Source organism: Rhinopithecus roxellana, chromosome 12 (assembly GCF_007565055.1).
Source record: "Rhinopithecus roxellana isolate Shanxi Qingling chromosome 12, ASM756505v1, whole genome shotgun sequence".
In the NCBI taxonomy this organism is placed as follows: Eukaryota; Metazoa; Chordata; class Mammalia; order Primates; family Cercopithecidae; genus Rhinopithecus; species Rhinopithecus roxellana.
This window is the reverse complement of record NC_044560.1, coordinates 29212925-29234077: the sequence shown is the minus strand read 5'-3', so window position 1 is coordinate 29234077 and position 21153 is coordinate 29212925. Positions and strand designations below refer to the sequence as shown.

Here is a 21153-nt window from a genome sequence, read left to right as displayed (position 1 = left end):
CCTTAGCATAATGTTTTCAAGGTTTTTATCTGTGTTGTCTGTAGCATGTACTGTTACTTCATCCCTTTTTTAAAATTAAAAAAATTTTAATTTAATATAATAGAGACAGGGTCTCGCCATGTTGCCCAGGCTGGTCTTGAACTCCTGGGCTCAAGTGATCCTTCTGCCTCGGACTCCCAAGGTGCTGGGATTACAGGTGTGAACCACCACACCTGGCCACTTCGTTCCGTTTATTTTTGAATAATCCTCTGTCGTGTGCATAGATACCACGTTTTGTTTGTCCATTCACCGGTTAATAGACATTTGAGTTATTCTACTTTTAGGTTATTATGGAAAATGCTACTGTGAACATTTGTGTACAGTCTTATGTATGGACATATGTTTTCATTTCTCTTGGAAAGATACCTAGGAGTGGAATTGTGGTGTCTTAGTTAACTCTGTGTAACTTTTTGAGGAACTGTTTTCCAAACTTTTCCAAAGTGGTTAGATCATATTACATTCCCACCAGCAAGTATGAGAGTTGTAATTTCTCCACATTCTTGCAAACACTTGTTATTGTCCATCTTTTTGATTATAGCCATTCTTGTAGATGGGAAGTGGCATATTATTGTGGTTTTGATTTGCATTTCCCTAGTGACTAATGATGTCGAGCATCTGTTCATGCGCTTATTAGCCATTTGTATGTCTGCTTTGGCGAATGTCTATTCAAATCCTCTTCCGTTTTTGAATTGAGTCAGTTGAATTTTTGCTGTTCAATTGTAGGAATTTTTTATATGTGTTCTACATATCAGTCCCTTATCAAATATGTGATTTCGAATGTTTGATTGACGTGTGATGTATGATTTTTCTCCGATTCTTCATGGGTTGTCTTTTCACTTTCGTTTTTTGAGAGAGAGTCTCATTCTGTCACCCAGGCAGGAGTGTAGTGATGCAGTCATGACTCACTGCAGTCTTGCCTGCCTGGACTTAAGTCTCCTGAGTAGCTGGGACTACAGGCAGGCACCAATCGTCTGGCTAATTTCGAAATTTTTTAATAGAAATGGAGTCTCTATATTATGCCCAGGCTGGTCTTAAACTCCTGGGCTCAAGTAATTTTCCTGCCTTGGCCTCCTAAAATGCTGGGATTACAAGTGTGAGCTGCTGTGCTGGCCTTTACTTTCTTGATAGTGTCCTTTGAAGAATAGAAGTTTTAAATTTGATTGAGTCCCATTTATCTTTTTTTTTTTTTTTTTTTGTCACTTATACTTTTGGTATCATAATAAGAAACCATTGTCATATCCAAGGTCGTGAAGGTTTACACCTGTGTTTTTTCATAAGAGTTCTGTAGTTTTAGCTCTGACATTTAGTTCTCTGATAGATCTTCAGTTAATTTTTGCATACAGTGTGAGGTAGGCTTCCAGCTTCATTCTTTTGCATGTGGATATTCAGTTGTCCTGGCCCATTTGTTGAAAAGACCATTCTTTCCTCACTGAAGTGTCTTGGCACCCTTGTTGAAAATCAACTGACTATAAATCTGTGGGTTTATTTTTAGAGTCTTGATTCTATTCCATTGATCTATATGTCTATCTTTATGCCGTGACCACAATGTCTTGATTCTGTAGCTTTGTAGTAAGTTTTGAAATCAGGAACTGTCAGTCCTTTAACTCTGTTCTTCTTTTTCAAGATTGTTTTGGCTGTGCTAGGTCCCTTGTATTTCTGTATGAATATTAGGATCAACTTGTTAGTTTCCACAAAAGAGGCAACTGAGATATAATGGGGATTATGTTCAATCTATGGATCTATTTGGGGAGTTTAAATTCATTTTATGGATTTGCTGTATGCTTGGGAAGTCCTGGCTAATTCAGACACCCAAACATCTTGCCTTAAAAACATACAATTTTGTTTTAATTTATTAATGTAGTAGGCTGCCTTGGTGAAACACTGTAATTCACTGTTAGACTGGAATTGGACCTTTCAGGTTCCAAGAGAGCAAAGAGCTCTTCCACATAGCCTGTAGGTTGGCTTCTTGTAGTATATGTTTTTTTGAAGTGAAAGTTTGCTGATGCCTTGCATGTTTTAAAAATAATGTGCTATTCTGGTTAATATGCATTCTGGTTAATAGAGAACTAGCAGATTACATATATGAATATTTAATTATCAAAGAGTTAGAATGTGTTAAAATAAAATTGTGACATTAAAATTTATGTAATTACTACTGGAGGGATCAGAAGATATTTTAGGACCTTGTAGTCCTGCAGGGGCCATGTGAACATCAGTTATTGTTATACTTTTAAGTCACTTCATTTACTCAACGGAGCAAGACTCCGTCTCAAAAAAAAAATTATTTCTTTGTGACCTTCCATGGTTAGCGGTTTAGAACTGCAGTAGTGGTAAATTGAATACTTTTCTGAACATTTTTCCTAGACTTTGAATTAGGAGTCATTTCTGTTTACACATACTTCAGAAGCCTGTAGGGGACAGTCTGTAGTGACAGAAGTCTGTGGGGAAGCAGATATGGATGTAACTGATTCAAGGCAGGTCATAATGCTTTAATAAGGCTCTGGAAGGGAAGATGGAAAGACTTCTGGGAGGAGGTGGAATTTGACCTGAAATCATTGACAGGCAAACATGGTAGTTGGAGGAGAAATTCCAAGCAGAGGAAATGGAACAGAGGCATAGAGCCAGGAGAGTACAGGGAGTGGGTGGAATTCACGTGCATATGGGTAGGTAAGCCTCGGAAAGTAGGTAGGGGTCATGTTGTTACAGGCCTGAAAAGTCAGACCGAAGAGTATGAATTTAATTCTCTGCTCAGGAGAGGCTTTTAGCATTTTATTTTAGTAGAAGAATGGAATTGATTGGATAAAGTCGATTCTCCTGAAATGTGCTAATAAGGGCCACCTAGTTACCCTTCCAGCCTCCTCTCTACAGTCATGTTACATTTTTTAGACTCTGATTGTACCAAGGTCCCACAATGGTGGTTTTAGGCCTCCCACATTGTTGTTGCCTTGATTTAGAAGTTGCATCTGCCTCCGGAACACAGGCACACACGCTCACCCATGCTCTTGCTGACTCTCTGTGTCCTCTGTGTTTCGGCTCAAATGAAACTTCCAATAGAAGCCTTCTTGACCTTGCCCCTCTTTTCACGAATTGGATCGGATGCCCTTCCTGTGTGTGCCATAGCACTACGTGGTTTTCCTAGTCGTGGCACATTTTAGTTCGCTTTGGGAGTTGCTTGTTTACTTCTCTTTCTCTTTCAATTAGATGTGCATTTCTAGCAGTTAGAGGCTTGAGTACCTAGACTTAGTAAATGCTTGTTGGCTGAATGAATGAATGAATGAATGAGCAAATAGGAGGGACTGGAGTTGGGAGAAAATCACTTTTGGCAAGAGTTGTCTGTAGAATTGGGGTGAGGAAAGAGCTAGCTTGGCTGAGGAGTGTGTGTGTCACACACACATACAATTTTGTGACTGATTGAATGTGGGCCTTGAGGGAAGGTGACTCCTAGGTTTTGAACCATAACTGGGAATTTAGTGAGGCCAGACTGAGATAGGGAAGACAAGGCAGGTATATTTTGGGGAGAACGGCTGCAAAGGTACCACTCTTCTTCTTCTTTCCTCCTCCTCCTCCTCCTCTTCCTTCTCTTTCTTCTTTCTTCTTCCCTTTTTTTTAGACAGAGTTTCACTCTTGTTGCCCAGGCTGCAGTGCAATGGCATGGTCTCAGCTCACTGCAACATCCACCACCCGGGTTCAAGCAATTCTCCTGCCTTAGCCTCCCGAGTAGCTGGGATTACAGGCACCCACCACCATGCCTGGCTAATTTTTGTGTTTTTAGTAAAAATGGGGTTTCACCATGTTGGCCAGGCTGGTCTCGAACTCCTGATCTCAGGTGATCCGTCCACCTTGACCTCCCAAAAGTAGTAGGGTTACAGGCGTGAGCCATCGCGCCTGGCCGGTACTGCTGTTTTTAAGGCGTCATTGGGCAGCTTTAGAGTGTATATATACAGCGTGACATTGGAGATGTGGATCAGTGACTAGGGAGTTCTTCATATCACTCTGCTTTTTTTCTTCATTGATTCATCCAGAGGGCAAGGGAGCCTTGGTGCTGGAATCCTTAGAGGTCAGCCCCCTGGGCATGGGGCAGGGAGAGAAGGGCTGTGAGGAGGTCTGGAGGGGCAGATGCAGCGGCAGCAGCACAGCCCCTGGGAGAGTGGAAGCTTCATGTAAGCGGTGGCCTTGTCTTTCTGCTCACTTGTCTTTCTGCTCACTGCTAAATCTCGTCTTTCAACCAAAGTGTACAGACAGTACCTTTTGGTTGAATGAATGAATGAATCAGTTCAAAACAATTAGAAGTCACAGTTGTGAGTGAGATTGGCAGGGGAGCAGAAAAGGGGCCTGAGGGCAGAAATGTGATGAATGCTTACATTTTAGTGTCACCAGAGGGGAGAGAACCAGTAGAGGCTGAGAAAGAATGGTCGGAGAGGTAATGGAACAAGCAGAATATGAATTCAGGGATGCTGAGTGTGGATGGTTGAAAGGAGGTTGTCAGTCGTAATGCTGCAGAGTTGACTGAAGACTAAGGAAAGGTATTGGTTTTGTCAATTCGACAATGAGAGAATAAAGGAGTAGAGATAGGGTAGTGGATTATTTCAGAACTGTTGTGGCGTATACAGAGTACTGGTGTAAATGATGGTGAAATGATTGATCCAGTCCAAGAGGAGAAAAGAAACCACTGTGGCCTGATGGGCTGTGGGTATATTAGTTATCTATTGCTGCTGTAACCAGTCATCACAAACCCAGTGGCTTAAAACAGCCCAGGGTGGAATCTCCTGGTTCCCATGGGTCAGGCTTTTGGGCAGGGCAGGGCAGGGCTGGGTCTGCTGGTTTGGGACTGCTGAGCTGCGGTTGAGGTGCTGGCCAGGACTGGGCTCGCCTCGGAAACCTCTGGTAGGGGAGGATCCGCTTCCAGGGTCCCTTGCCCGTTTGAAGGACTCCTTTCTTTGGGCTGTTGGGCTGAGGGCTCAGCTTCTCGCCAGCTGTTGGCCCGAGGCTGCCCTTAGTTCCTGTCCCACGGGCCTCTTCAACACCACAGCTTACTTCATCAGAGCCGGGGGGACAGTCTCTAGCAAGACAGAGAAGTCACAGTCTGCCCATTGCCTTTGCTGTGTTCTGCTGGTTAGAAGCGTCTTGCTACGTCCAGCCCACACTCTGGGGGAGGAGGTTACACAAAGCTGTTAGCATTGGCCAGGCGCGGTGGCTCACGCCTGTAATCCCAGCGCTTTGGGAGGCTGAGGCGGGCAGATCACGAGGTCAGGAGATTGAGACCATCCTGACTAACACGGTGAAACCCCGTCTCTACTAAAAATACAAAAAATTAGCCGGGCGTGGTGGCAAGCACCTGTAGTCCCAGCTGCTTGGGAGGCTGAGGCAGGAGAATGGTGTGAACCCGGGAGGCAGAGCTTGCAGTGAGCCGAGATCGCGCCACTGCACTCCAGCCTGGGTGAGAGAGCGAGACTCCATGTCAAAAAAAAAAAAAAAAAAAAAAAAAAAGGCCGTTAACATCAGGACATCAAGAGATGGGGATCATAGAAGGTCCATCATAAATTTGTCCTCCACGGTAGGGGGGTGGTGATGTGATTAGAAGGCGTTATAACAGTTCTTCAGATGAGGCCCTGGAAGATGCAGATGGAAGAATGGGAGCTTTCATAGCGGAAGTTTTGGAAGTGCAGTTCCAGTTGAAAGTTGGGATAGTCAGTTGGTGACGCTTCTCAGGAGGCCTTCTGTGCCCTGTGTCTTCATGTGCCTTCTGTGTACTCTCTCCTGTTAGGCAATTGAACATTCTGTATTATAGGTTGCCACCGACAAGCCCATCTGTGTTATATAGGTTGCCACCAACAAGCCCATCTGTGTTATAGTTTGCCACCGATAAACCCGTTTACCAGCGAATTCCTGACCAGTGGAGGTATCTGCCCTCTTGCCCTATGGTTTTGTTGAGGATCAAATGAGGTAATTCTTATGAAGTGTTTTATAGACTACAAAGTAATGTGCCAACAAAAGGTATTAAACTGTGCTACCTTTTTCCTCTATGTTAAGTAGAACACACGGAATTTAACTTACATTTTCCTTAATAACTTGGGTTTATTATGTTGTATGTAGCTTATTAAACTGGGCTTTATTTAACACTGCGATTTGGGTTTTTTGAGTAGAGAGTTTGCTTTTATGATAAATGACCCCAAACTGCTATATCTTTCAAATCCTTGTGTCTGATTTTTATTGTTTAAAACACAATCTCACCTTGGTGTTTCCTGTCACTCTTTTGCTTCTGTGTGTCAGTTTTGAGCTATATTTTTTCCCCTCTGATTTGTTGCTTCTGATCTCTGGGCTTGGCAACCTGATAATTAAGCATATTAGAACTGTGAGTAGTTTTATAGTAATCAAGCTACGAATGTGGGTCGGAGAACCTCTTCTCACAGTAGAGTACATGAGCTTTTGTGCATGGACTTCATAAAATTCACTTTTGGCCTTCAGAGTGTTCTTGGCTTCCTTCCTAATTCTGGCTGTGTTTGGATTAAGGGAGGTTCCCAGATAGCTGACCTCCATTCCGGGGCTGTGGCTGCCATTTTCTTGGCGTCCGCCTCATTGCAGTGTTAAGAGAAAGTGTCATTTTCTTCTTTAGTTTTGATGAGGTTTTAGTTCTTTGGGCAGTAGCAAATGGTGATAGGTCATGGTGGTCTGTGGTTCATAGACCAAAAAATGTTTGAGAGTCGTGGAAGATCTTTAGACAAGATCAGCTTCTAGGGATACGTGGTGGCATTCTGTTCCACCGCTCTCCTCTCCTTTAGGATGTCTCCCTCCCAGCTAACCTGCTCCGTGTTCTTCAGTGGGAGCGTTTGCCTTAGCTTTCTCTTAGCGCAACTAACTTACTTTTTCTGCCCACACTTTTGTGTTGTTGCTTTGTGGAGAAACATTGCTGCATTATTAGGGAGAGAACCGTGTGTTCTTGTGGAAATCACACAGTAGCGTAGGGAGAACTGGTCTAGTTCTGATTCTGCCGCGTCCCAGCCTGTGGCCTTTGCCCAGTGCCTTGTACCCATGTCTTGGTGTCTCCATTCCTAGAATAGGCTTAATGTGTGCTTTGCTACCTTTTAGGATCAAAATAAGATTTTATATATGAAAATGCTTGTTACACGTATGTAATGTTGAATAGAATGCCTAGTTTGTTGGGTTGATTTTGTTGATATTTTACAATGCTGTCTCTGAGGAGTTAAAATTATCGTTAGTAACGATAAGTACTACTAAAACAATATTTTAAATTTTATGCACTTTTTTTAACTGAATGTATTCTACTGGAATCTATTTGTAGAAATGTGGACATCTAATAAGTGCTCTTTGGTTATTTTCAGACTGTCGAGTATACTAGCTTCCAAGCCAAATTATATTTATGAAAATTCTGATGATACTGTGATTCATATCTAGAAAGAATAATTTAAAAAACATTGTGAAATCACTTTAAACATGCTTTACATGCATCTCTGGTAATAGAGAATCAATTAATCTGATTTTTCAGGCCATAAATCAGGCTTGATATATTGTAATATTAGTTCCTGTGTCAGCCTCTTAGAACTTGAACTGTTTTGTAGTCTGTTCAAGCAACTTGTTTGCTTTTGAACTCAATTCTAGGTGTTGAACTCAATTTTAGAGCCTAAAATGGTTTGTGCCCCAATTACCTTAGAGGTTACTGTTTCATTTTTTTATTTAGCCTGCCCCAGGAGTAGGAAGTCGGCTGCCTACCAGACTTTTTCCTTTTAACTTGACTGTATACTTTAATTTTTGTCTCTATCCCATAGGGGAGTTGTGAGGGTTATTATAGTATAGTAGCACTTAATGGCATATTTTAAACTTCTTGAAAAGTGGTAATATGTGAGCGCAAAGTATTTTCGTACTGTAGCACATAATTTTTTCCCACACTAACCTTTTGTGGTTCAGAAAAAGAATAAAGTTGCTTGGGTTTGAGGTGCATGTTGAATTGCCCATCTCATAAAATCATTAACCTGATTTTAGGGAGTATCTCCAAATCATGTCTTTTGATAGACCTTCTGCTGTTTTTTATTATTCATAAATTAATATTTCATTTATTCATAAATTAATAATTAAATAATTAATTGTGCTCTAGCCCCAAATTTTAGTTTGGTTTTCTTGGTGTCTGTGAAAACTGTTGAGTATTTCCCCAACTCCTCTTACTTTTTTTTTTTTTTTTTTGCAGATTTAAAGTAACTTTTACCATATTGCTTGATTTCTTGAATGAATAGAGGGATAAGGTTCCTTTCTTTAAAAATATCTGCAACATTGCTGGACTAAGAGGTCCTATCTACAGTTTTTTCTTTTTAAAAATTTTTTTTAGAGATGGGGTCCTGCTCTGTTGTCCAGGCTGGAGTGCAGTGGCACAATCACAGCTCACTGCAGCCTTGAACTCCTGGGCTCAAACAGTCCTCTTGCCTCAGCCTCCCGAGTAGCTGGGACTGCAGGTTCAAGCCACTGCTTGTTCAGTCTTTTGCTTGTGTCTCAGTGGCACAGTACCAAGACACAGCAGATCAAAGTGACCAAGAGGACGAGTGGCAATTCGGTGGCTTTAGAGGAAGAGATGTGCTTGAAAAAGACAGAAGGCTTTTAGTAAATTCCACCACTATCACCAGGACAAGAGATAGGACCATTCTTTTTCCTTTCCATAAACTTGGGGGACTGTTATTAATTTATGAATTCTATAAGTAATTTGAGCTTGTGTTGTGTACCAGACATTGTATTAAGTATTACCGGAGATACTGGGAAGAACAAGCCAGACATCCTTTCAAGGATGCATTTGATAAAATCTCATTTCGAGTATGTTAGGAAAATATTTATTGGAGAAGGAAACCTCCTAGATTGGCTTTAGATCCCGAATGGCCTTAGGGATTGAAAATGGAGTTGTAGGTTAGCAGAAGACATTTCTGAAAGGAGTGACTATTTTGTAATTAAAAAGCAGTTTATAGAAGATGCTGTGGCAGAGACTGCTAGCTGATCGTGAAACCCATCTCTTCCTCTTCCTGGGGATTTTCCAGTCCCCCTTGCAATCGTGACCAAATTCTAGCCAGTAGGGGGAGAGCAATGAAGTGAGCCACTTCCAGACTTGGCCCCTGAAACTCTTGGGGCATGGGTATCATGCCTTTTCCTTATCTGGCTTGATGCAGAGGGCCTAGTGACCTAGAAAGTCTTCTGCCACGAGGTGGAAGGAGCACAGGCAGCAGAGCCACTGCTGGGAGAACAGTCTGCCCACCAGGAACACCTGTTTTGGACTTTACCTGAGCAAGAAGTGAATATTTATGGTATTTGAGCCATTATGCAGTTAGCCTCCCTAACTATCTAGGCACGATGCCTAGGATGCTAAGCAAAACTAGTAAGTGTAGTAAAGGTGCTAAGAGTTTCAGACTCAGCTTTCATTCTGTGGAGACCTAAATGTTCTTTGTCTTTATTTCAAAGAATGGCAAATATGGTTTTCATTATGCTGTGTCTCTGTTCCAAAGCCTGTAATCACTTCTTACTATATAGCATCTTGTTTCATTAATCCATCTTCCAAAAACTCTAATATATGTATATATTATCCATATACAATGAACGTGCCTGTGTGTAACATGCTGATCTAGGTTCTCTGAATGGAGACAAAATGGATAAAACATAGTCCAAGGCTTCAAAGAGTTTCTGCTTGGTACCCAGGTAGTTACTGAATTTCCATACTGCTATCATCTGTCCCTTGTTTTAACCTTTAATTCATATATTATTTTTTCATTACCTTTTTAAAAAGTATTGTTTCAATTAGATAGTATACTTTTTGAAAACAGGGAATATATATTATAGATCTCTGCATCTCTCCTCTTGGGTAGTTCTATTTTTTATTTCTTTTTTAAGACAGGGTCTCACTCTGTTGCCTAGGCTGTAGTGCAGTAGTGCTGTCATGGCTCACTGCAACCTCGATCTCCCAGGCTCAAGCAATCCTCCTGCCTCAGCCTTCCGTGTAGCTGGGACTGCAGGCACACAGTACCACACCTGGCTAAAATTTTAATATTTTGTAGAGACAGAGTTTGGCCATGTTGCCCAGGCTGGTCTTGAACTCCTGGGCTTAAGCAGCCCTCTCGCCTTGGCCTCCCAAAGTGCTGGGATTACAGGCGTGAGCCATCATGCCCAGCCTTCTTGGGTACTTCCAGCAGAAACTGGGCACTATACTTGAGTAACCGTCCCTAGAGTTTCTATTAATTATCTTGCGTGGATATTCTGGTATAGTTTTGTATTATAGTATGTACTAACAGATGAAAGTACTTTTTTAACCTTCTAGGAATTGGGGGAATTATGCAGTTGAGGAATGTTAGGACTGGAAGGATCTTTTATAGATCATTTATCTAATTCCCGATCTTTTAGGTTGATCATCTGGTTTCTGATACTCAAGGTGTGGCATTCATTGCAGCATGGGCATCACCTGGGGGCTTGTTAGAGGCAGACTCTCAGGCCTCCCTTAGACCTGTGAATCAGAACCTGCATTGAAAGAAGATCCTAGGATAACCCGCATGCACATTACATTTGGAGAAGTTCTGCTCAAGGTCAACTACCCAAAATTGACTCTTGAGAAAACTGGGAAAGTGAGAGTTGCCCAGTGTCATACAACTGTTTATTTCAGTGGTTGCCAACCTTGGATACATCTTGGGATCACTTGGGGACCTTTAAAAAAATACCGAGGCCTGGGTCCCATCCCCAGACATTTGGACGTGATTGGTCTGGGCATCAGAGGTTTGGAGATCTCACTAGATGACTGGCTAAGGCTGGGAATCATTGATTTGGTTAATGATGGAATCCAGGTTTCTTGATGCTCCAAGTATTCCTTCCACTCCACCATGGCTATACATTCAGAAACAATGAAAAACATTCTACCAAATTTTTACAGCAATGCACCATTCCCATTTCATCCCATTTCATTTTCTTTATAGGAATTTACCCCTATTGGAGAGTGTCCCATTTACCATCTGCCTTCCCCTCACTAGAATATATCTCCAAGAGGACAAGACCCTTGTCTGTCCTGTTCAGTGCTGTCTCCTAGCTCCTGAACTGTGTCTGGTACATGTTAAGTGCTCCTTTAATTGTGGTAGAACAAATGGAAGGAGCTGCCATAAAGAAGGATGTGTTCTGTGAGAGGAAAAGACAGGCTACTCCAAAGGTACCCTGTGGGCGAGAGGCTTCCTGAAGGGTGAGGGGTCTGAGTTGAAGTGCAGAGTCAGCGGGGGAGGTGCTTGAAGACCTGCTTCTGAGGAGGAACTTGAACCCAGATCTGACTTGAAAGCTTGTGCTTTTCCATTCCACTGTGTTGTCCTGTGGACAGAGTGGCTCACTGATTTGCCCAGACTTCTTAGCAGTGAGCAGTGGACTGGAACACCACCACCGCGGCTCTGCAGGTACTTAAGACCAGCCTGCCTCTTTCTATGGCAGAGCTGCCCCAGTATTGCAGACAGGCGCCTAGAGGGAGATCAAAACACAAAGTGGTCCTGTGAAAATTCCTGGCCCAGTGTCTGGCACAGGGATGTCTAGTACAAGGTAGCCCTTTCTTATCATGGAAGTTTTTTGTGCTTTGGCTTATTTGTTTTGAGAACCTATGGTTTTCGAAGATAGAATGACTTGATTTCAGTTTTAACTTTTGTTTCTTTCCTGGTTAACTATGGAGACTATTATGCAGTGCTGTGGAGAAAGCATGATTGGTTTTTGTCTATGATATTTCTGTGTCATATGTTATTTTAGTGCCCAGTTCTTCCTGTTATTTCAAATATTCTGTGACTGTTTTACTTATTGTCAGACTTTGAAGTTGGATATAAAAATCCTTTTTTTGTTTTTGAGACGGAGTCTTGCTCTGTTGCCCAGGCTGGAGTGTGGTGGCGTGATCTCGGCTCACTGCAAGCTCCACCTCCCGGGTTCTTGCCATTCTCCTGCCTCAGCCTCCTGAGTAGCTGGGACTACAGTCGCCCGCCACCTTGCCCGGCTAATTTTTTTTGTATTTTTAAGAGAGACGGGGTTTCACCGTATTAGCTAGGATGGTCTCGATCTCCTGACCTCGTGATCCGCCCCTCTCGGCCTCCCAAAGTGCTGGGATTACAGAAAAATCCTTTTGTATGAAGCTATTCATTAGTGTGTCCCACTGAACCAAAGTGATTTTTAAACACTTTTCACCTAAGACCATTGTTAAGAAATCTCAAATGGTAATCTTATACCGTCAGTTTTTGATAATGGGAAGCCAGGAAATGTTAAGCCTTGAATGTAAGACATTATTTTTAACATCGTAAAATTTCAAGTTTTAATTCAGAAACTAAGTTAAAATGAAATATTACATTCATGTGATTAGTGGGCTGTTACTGGCAACTCTTGCAGATGTTACAAGAAGTCAGCGTACTGCTGACTTTTCCCCTGTTGGAGATCTTCCCATGAACCACTTTTCCTAATGTACGAATTCCATGCTCACAGTCATGGGTAGAAAGTAATGTTGAATTTTCCAAAGGATACATGAATTCCGAGCCTTATCTAGTTTATAGGGTGAATCCTTAGACATAGCTGTTGCCACAGATGTTATCATAGTTAACTACTTTTGTTTTTGTTCTTGTTTTTGTTTTTGTTTTTTTTGTTTTTTTGTTTTGGGTGACAAGAGACCCTGACAAAAGACAGGGTCTCTTGTCACCCAAGCTAGAGTGCAGTAGCACGGTCATGGCTCACTTCAGGCTCAAATTCCTGGCTCAAGTGATCCTCCCACCTCAGTCTCCCGAGTAGCTGGGATTACAGGCGTGAACCACTGTGCCTGGCTCAGTGTACTACTATTGGTTAAATTGGAGAAGGAAACAGCCCTAGAACAAGAATTTTACAGAAATAGTAAAGAAAGAATTAAGGAGCTCGTGGTTATCCGGGTAGCTAGGAGTCATGTTGTAGAGAAAGACTGTATTTATATGGACCCTGAAAACAATTTGACTTCTGAAGCACTTGATCATGGACATAAGGGAGAGGAAAGTAAAAAATTTGTGAAAGTCAACTTTAGTCAGATTGCAACATTTTTTGGCATAAAAAACTCAAGCATGGCGGCTCATGCCTGTAATCCCAGCATTTTGGGAGGCTGAGGACGGCAGATCATTTGAGGTCAGGAGTTCGAGACCAGCTTTTCCAATATGGTGAAACCCCATCTCTATTAAAAATACAAAAATTAGCCAGACGTGGTGGCGGACACTTGTAGTCCCAGCTACTCAGGAGGCTGAGGCAGGAGAATCACCTGAACGTGGGAGGCAGAGGTTGCAGTGAGCTGAGATCCTGTCACTACACTCCAATCTGGGCAAAACAAAGAAATCCAACAACAAATAAATAACTCAGGCAGTCCTGTTTGTTCTTAGAAAATGTTAATATTAAGCTCATCCTCATTAACCATGGTAACAATAGAGTTTTGTATTTGAGTGGTGTCTTTGAATTGAAAGCACTTGGGTATGTGTTATCTAATCCTCCTCCTGCCTGAGAGATAGGAGAGAGAAGTATCCACTCTTCCTTTTTGGATGAGGTAATACAGAGAGATTGAATTACTTTCCTAAGGACAGCTAGTAAGTGGTAGAACTGAACTCTTTATATTTTATTTTGTTTTAATTAATTAATTTTTTGAGACAGGGTTTCACTCTGTCATCCAGGCTGGAGTGCAGTGGCGTGATCATGGCTCACTGCAGCCTCAATTTCCTGGGTTCCAGCAATCCTCCTACCTCAGCTCCTCCCCCAGGTATCTGGGACCATAGGTGTGTGCCACCATGCCTGGCTAATTTTTGTATTTTTGGTAGAGGTAAGGTTTTGCCACGTTATCCAGGCTGGTCTTTAACTCCTAAGCTCAAGTAATCCACCCACCTTGGCCCCCCAAAGTGTTGGGATTACAGGTGGGAGCCACCAAATTAATTAATTTATTTGTTTATTATTATTTTTAAAGATGAGGCCTTGCTCTGTTGCCCAGGCTGGAGCTGGAGTGTAATGGTGCTATCATGGTTCACTGCAGCCTTGAAAGTCCTGGGCTCAAGCCATCTTCCTACCACAACCTCCTGAGTAGCTGAGACTACGGGCACAAGCCACCATGCCTAGTAGCTTTTAAATATAAAATGTTGAGGGTGGTTGTTGAACTTGTAAACTATCTTTGGTTTTCTAAGTGTATAAATATGTGGTTTAAAATGTAGGATGAATAATCTAAACTTTTATTTAATACTGCAACCAAACAAAAAAGATATTTTTAGGATTGAAAATAATTGGCTGTCAAGATTAAAAAAATTTTCTTTCTTTTTTTTTTAAAGTTACCATTGTGTAGGTTTTATGTGAAATATTTAGTTTTATCTGAGTGAAGCAGCCTGAGAGCCAGAGCCCTTGTTTCTTTCTTGTTAACGGAATTCCCCTTGACGTCACTTCCCATGCCATAATACTAGTTGGCATTCTGCACATTTTTTTTTGGGTGAGTCGGGTGTTGGGTTTATTGTTGGGAAATGATTAATAATGTTGTTGGTGTTGACTGAGCTTCAAAATGAATGTGACATTGGTTTTTAACAAAAATTTCCTCTATGTACAGCACACATACTTCCCATTTAAACAAATTACACAAGTTATGCATGTTCATCAGCGTAGACCTTTTCTCACATATGTATCTTAAATTTTGAAACAGCCTTAAGCTCGCAGTGCGAAGAACGGTTTCCCCCTGAGCCATTTGAGGATAAGTTGCCGATAAGTTCCATCACTCGAATACTTGATCATGTATTTCCTACAAACAAGAACATTCTCCTCCATAACCGCAAGAACAGTCATCACAACCAGGAAGTTAACACTGAGACATTCCTACTGTCCAGTCCTAAAGTCCTGTTGCTGTTTTGCCAGTTGATCCAGCAATGGCCTTTGTAGAAAAATATCTAATCAGAACCTTGGGTCATAACTGGTTGTCTCTTCGGTTTCTTAATACAGAAGAGTTTTCAGTCCTTTTTGACTTTCATGACCTTGACACTCTTGAGGATTGCAGGCCAGTCATTTTGTGGAATGTTCCTTGATTTGGATTTGTCTGATGTTTCCTCATGATTAGATTCAGGTTTTGCATCTTGGTAGGAATATCACAGAAGAGCCAGATTATATCTTTTTGGAAGATTAGTTTTACATTTTATTTTCTGTTTCCTTAGAGCGTTTCCCAAAGTGTATTCTGCGGAACTAGCACCTACTGTGTTCTCAACACCGTGCCACCTATAGAAGGTAGGATTTGAAAAGCTTTTGACTTACAGGAAGGGGTGGGCTTGGCAGTGACAGTAATTATCGTCTAGTGCAGTGGAAACAGCCTTCAGCCTGGACTCAGAAGACCTGGGTTCTGCACTTAACTGCTGTGTGATCTTAGATGAGTTACTTAATCCTTCTGGGGTAGCAAAAAGAATGCTCTCCTCATAAAGTTTCTGTGGAGATGAAAAAAGGCAAAAGATTTAATCACACGGAGAACTCAAAGCACTTTACAAATGTTTGATACTAATACAACACTTCTATAATTCTAGTGTCCAACACCAGGTGACTTAGAGTAGGAGCAGTGTGGTATCGTGGGAAAAGCCACAGGTCATGTTTGAATCCCAGTTGAGCCACTCAGTAGCTGTGGATTTTGGGCAAATTAATCTGAGCCTCACACTCCTCCTCTGTAAAATGGGAGTAATTAAGCCCTTGTGTTTTATTGTGAGGATTAAATGAAAGAGTGCAATGTAAGATCCTTTCTGGGTGCCTGATACACAGTAGAGTCCCACAGATGTTTACTCCCTAATAGATAATGGAAAAGAGATTTACTTAATCACCTGTACTTCCAGTTGGAATTGAATGAAGTAGAGGAGGAGAGAATGTCCCATTGATGGCTTACAGGGCTTCTGTGCCCTCACTTTATCTGTCCCCTCCTACATATTTTTAGATTGAAAATGTTAATGTAGATAAAACAGTGAGAAGTTTATTGAACCTGAGTTATGATTTGATCTGAGCTTGGACCCAAGATTTTGTAATATGATCAGTAGGAAAAAGGTAAATCTGGGCTACCTAAAAATAGAAGCGGTAATATTTGATCATCACACAACTCTAAGAACAGGAAGAGGATTGTTAAATAGCAAAACTAATTATATTTTTCTACTTAAAAAGCTGTTAGTTTCTGTTTCTTTAACCTTTTACAAATCTTTTGGAGAATTACTATTGGGTTTAATTCACTTTGGAGACTTTGGAAAAGAATAATGCAAAATCAGATCGATGTTTGGCACATAGTGCTTAATTAATGTGTATTTTGGATATATGGTGATTTGAAAGTCTTAGGTTAGTAATGGCAGTATTTGCTGCTGTGAGCATTATGCTGACTTGAATATAACAATGTATGTTTATGTTTTCCTCAGTCAGTTCCTAGCCTACTAATTAAATCTAAGCACATAATAATTAGAGCTAAACAAAAAAGTGTAGAGCTTCCTTTTGATTTTACTCCTCCATGTTGTTGATCAAAGATATTCCCAATAAGATTTAGCAATTTGATGTACTGTTTGGTCTAGAGTTTGAAAGATTAATCGTAATCAACTTGGTTGAGTAACAGTGTTCTTTATTATTCATAGAACCAACATTTTTTTTTATTATGAATCAAAGTAAAATGAATGTATCATTTCTAGGTTAGTTAATATAGTTATAATTTGCCTTGGCAGAAGTCACAGAATTTTCAAAGGAAAAGGTCAAATACATTTCTTTGAATTTAAGAAAGATTTGTAAAGTAAAGGATTTGGCAATGTGAATCTCATTTTTTTTGAAACAAAACATGAAAACATAATTGTGCTTTTTGCCTAAGTGAATGAACATTTTTTTTCATTTTGGGAAGTTTTAGTTATGTTACACTACACCTTGTAGGTTGACTAGAAAGGATGGTTCATTCTCTAGAATTACAGCTGTCAGCCAAGCAAATCATCTGTCAGTTTCAAGAGCCTCACTAGTTATTTTTTTATTGTGAAGTACGTTAGAAAATTATTTTGTAAAGTCTAATATTATACACGTATGTTTTGTTAGATAATGATAATGAAATGTTTTACTGTCATTTGGTTGACACTCCCACTTTTCAGTGTCAAAGTTTAACTATTTGTTTTCAATACTGAATGATGCAGTGGAAACCAGTATACGCCTTCATTTTACTATTCACTCAAGATACTATTATTAGGATTTAAAAACTGGCACATGCATTTAGTTATTTTATCGTTTTTAGTTATCCCCAAAAGACTAAAAAGTAGGTTTTGATTTAAAAACAGATTTTTATGCAGTATAGCCATGTAAACAGTTCTTTTCCAGTGTAAAATCAAGGTTTCTCATTATCCTACTTCACCTGTAGAAACACTGAAATTTTAAAATAATGAGTTTTAATATTTTGCCTATTTGAAATTCTAGTAATTATTTTCTCAGTATTAAACTTGCAATCCTTATAATGTAGTAGGAAAACTTATCCATTGTTATGTTTCTTGAAAACATCCAGTTTATATTCAGCATGAACCTAAAATTCTGGAAATGGTACACTTTAAAAACAGATTAAGGAGAACCCATTGGCCAGTCATATTCCTTTTCCTTTTGACTCTGTGGCCACACTCCATGTAAAGTGTAATGTTTAGAAACTAGATTGAGAGAGTGCTTACACAGCCCTGCCCCTTTGCTCTTTGGTCACATTTACCACTGCCTGATTTGGTATCAGAGTGGAAGACTGAAGCCTTTTCTATAGCAGTTAATTGTGCTGTTGAGAAGAGTACCTTTATTACATAAGCACCACACCACACACACACACGCGCGTGCACGCACACACACACACTCTTTATATACCGCACAGTAACTGGGTTCCTCAAAAAGGCTAAAAGAACAGAAAATTAACATCAGATTGTGATCACAAACATAGAAGCTGGGGTTTGATATTCCGCTCGTAAGTGTTCAGAATTGTACTTCAAGCTGATAGCTTTCTCAGAGATATGACTGTTCATATACAATTCAGAGCAAGCCTATCCATTGAGCAACTAGTATAGTGCCGTTTTCATAAAAGGTACCTGTAAATGTTGAATATTTGAATTGAGTATAGATTTTAGAATTTCACCTCTACTTTCAGAATTGTACATATCATGGGGGATTTTAAAAAATGGGAATAAAACTGCTTTAGGGGAAGAGAGAAGGGAGGTAAAGGCTCATGTGATTTGGTATTCTCTGCTTTAAAGTTTTATGGCCCATGGTACCTCCCTGGGGAGGATGAAGTGCAGGGAGCATGCATAAGCACATAAAATTACCAAGGTTTTATAGTGTGTAATTAATACAGAACTTTCTATGAACTTTCTTTTAGTTGAACAGTTTCCTTTTGGTTTCACAGGAAGATTTTTGAAAAGTTTAATCTTATTTTCCTATTAAATTAAAATTCAAGATTCTTAAAAGCAGTCAGTTTTTAGGTTTTTAAAGTTTTTATACTGCTTATAGAAATAGAGGACGGGTATTATAATTCAATTGGTTATGTAGTTCATGGACCAAAAAAGATTTAGTACGCTAAAACTCTCTTAAGTTCATCTCTATAAAATCTTTCTGTATGATGTAGTAAATTTTTCAGACTTTATTTCTATGCCCAATATTTTCCTTTTAAGATCTTTTCCTTGAGAAGAAATGTGTTAATCAGATGAAAAATGTTTGGAGAGGATTTTGTGACCTTAGAAAATATTTTTTATTCTTTGATGTTTTTCACCTGTTCAAAAAAATAGACTGTACTGAACAAAGCTATAGTAAATAACTGGAAAAAGATATTGTTGTATTTCATTTTTAAGATCATTAAGCAATGCCTGTATACGTATGTAAGGTTGCTTAATTGTAAGGCATGTTAAGTTATTTAGTGACAGTAAATTTTATAGGGATTTGTGTCTGGAGAAGATTTAGAGATAATTTAATCTTGTTGATGTGGGAAAACTGAAACTGTTAAGTAACTTACCCAAGGTCACACAATTAGAAAGTAGCAGAACTGGGCCAGATCTTGGACTCTTGACTCTGAGTTCAGTATTATAAAACCTTACTATATCAGGAAAAGTTGTTTCGACTGTGACTTACTGGAGCAAATTAAGTGTTTCATGTTTTAATGTGTTGCTCCTTAGTACCTAGTTATGTGTACCCTTTGTATATTGGGGATCTTATTTAGCATAAAAATCCTGGAATGAATAATTTGTAACTTTGACCTAAATGTGCCAAAGCTTGTGAGAAATTTTGAGCCAGGCAAAGGAACTTTGTTATAGGAGTGAAAAAATAAATGATACATAAGCAAATAAATGGGTGAAATCAATGTTATGTGAAAGAAATGATCTCTTCTAGAAAGCATCAGGTAGACTGATTATTAGGTACTCAGACATACTATCCAGTCTGAAAGTAATTATTTTTTCTCTAACTCATTTAGAAGAGTTACATTTTGATGAACTACATTAATTATGTAGATATGTATATGTAAATCAAGTTAATTAAAATGATTTTTTATGTTCAGACCTAGACAGGCCAGCTTCTGTATTACCTGAGTAGCTAACTGCAGGCTTAAATCCCTTATGTTTATAAGATTAGTGATTTGCTTTTGAAAGGATAAATCTCATTTATATTCTAGGGAATGAAGTAGTATTTATGAACAAAATAGTCATATATTACTATAATTCTTCTTACCTAAGAAACTTAACATTTTTTCTAACTGCTTAATAAAAGATTTTTGGGTTTTGTGAGGTTAATTTTATAATTTTTATGTGCTTCATCGAAACATGGAGAAAGAACCTTTAAAAATAACTCTCGGTTATGGGCAGCTGCTGGGATTTTCCCTGTTCACTCACATGTCATGGAGCACAAGCCTGATCCTATTTTAAAACCTCTTGACCAGATTCCTGCTGCCATCTATCTGATAAATGCATAAATGAGTGTTATTAACTAAGAGGAATAGTGGGGCTCTGATGCTGTTGGTCTCACATTGACTAAACTGAGCTATTTCTGACTTTGCCAGTGTACTTTAAAGGTGATTTTATCTATTATTTTCTCTGAATTTATTGTTTTCTTCTTTATAGATGATCATGGGAACAGCAATAGTAGTCATGTAAAAATCTTTTTACCGAAAAAGCTGCTTGAATGTCTGCCGAAATGTTCAAGTTTACCAAAAGAGAGGCACCGCTGGAACACTAATGAGGTAGATAAGTTTCTTTTTTAAAGGGTATAATTATTTTAAGGGCACATTTTTTAGGTTGTTTCATGTAGTCCTACTGTATATTAGCTTTACATTTAAATACTGATCTAGGAAATTGTAAATGAGGTTAATCTGGATTTGACAGAAACCAACCAACATGTTTTTTGATCTGTTTCTGATCTGCTTGGCTTGCATTGAAAGATATGAAATGTGCACGTTGACTTAACTAAAGTAGCATGAGTTTCTGTCTGTTTTCTTGCATTTTAGTGTCTTGCATTTAGTGGTTAACCCTGCCTGCATGCCAGTTAAACATTAGTTCTTATGTCTTCATGAATTAAATATACAGTCCCAGTGTTCCACAGAATGTGTGGTGTCTTGACAATGTGAATTTCTGTAGAGTTGGAAAGGGCAGGCTTTGTATGAGTGAAACAGCTTTTCTTCCTTTCTAATGAAGAAAGTTTGCTTAATGCTAAGAATTTTTATTAACACTGAAGGCTGTACAGTAGATTATGTATTTGGTATCTAATTAGAAAGTAGATTTATAGAGTAGAATGAAAAAAGTTCATCATCTTGTATGGTGTTTCCTTTTTTGGTAATTTTTAATCTAGGAGTCTTTCTGTTAGGCGTGGATTGCTTTGTCATCTTTTTTATTTTGAAATCTGAATATTTCAATTTAAGGTAATACCCGTTTAGTGTGGTGATGAGAATTGGGTATACATCCGTCAGTTTGGGAGTTATATTCCTTTAATTCAAATACTGGGATTGCTGGTTTTGTCAAGTTGGTGTAAATCCATTTGTGTGCCTGGCTCAACGTTGATGTCCAAGTTAAAGCAAATGTAGCGCCCTACCCTTATTGGACACTCAGTTCTGTTAAAAGACAGAAAGAAAATAGTGCTGCCTGTTGAGCCTTATTTTTAAACATTCTTTGG

The 21153-nt window shown here is 39.5% G+C and overlaps 1 protein-coding gene across 15 annotated transcripts in view; it reads left to right on the top strand.

The window, feature by feature from the left end:
• Positions 1–21153, top strand: part of CAMTA1 (calmodulin binding transcription activator 1) — a 974629-nt gene that overhangs the window by 19185 nt on the left and 934291 nt on the right. For 11 of the 15 annotated variants that reach the window (XR_004060436.1, XR_004060437.1, XR_004060439.1 and 8 more), the window contains exons 2-3: positions 15204–15273; positions 20109–20227. Coding sequence is in view for 8 of the 15 variants with exons in the window: in XM_030942611.1 (XP_030798471.1) it covers positions 15204–15273; positions 20109–20227 (189 nt within the window). In the remaining 7 variants the exon portion in view is untranslated. The remainder of the gene's footprint in view (positions 1–15203; positions 15274–20108; positions 20228–21153) is intronic. The other 4 variants (XR_004060441.1, XR_004060442.1, XM_030942616.1 and 1 more) reach the window with 1 other exon arrangement.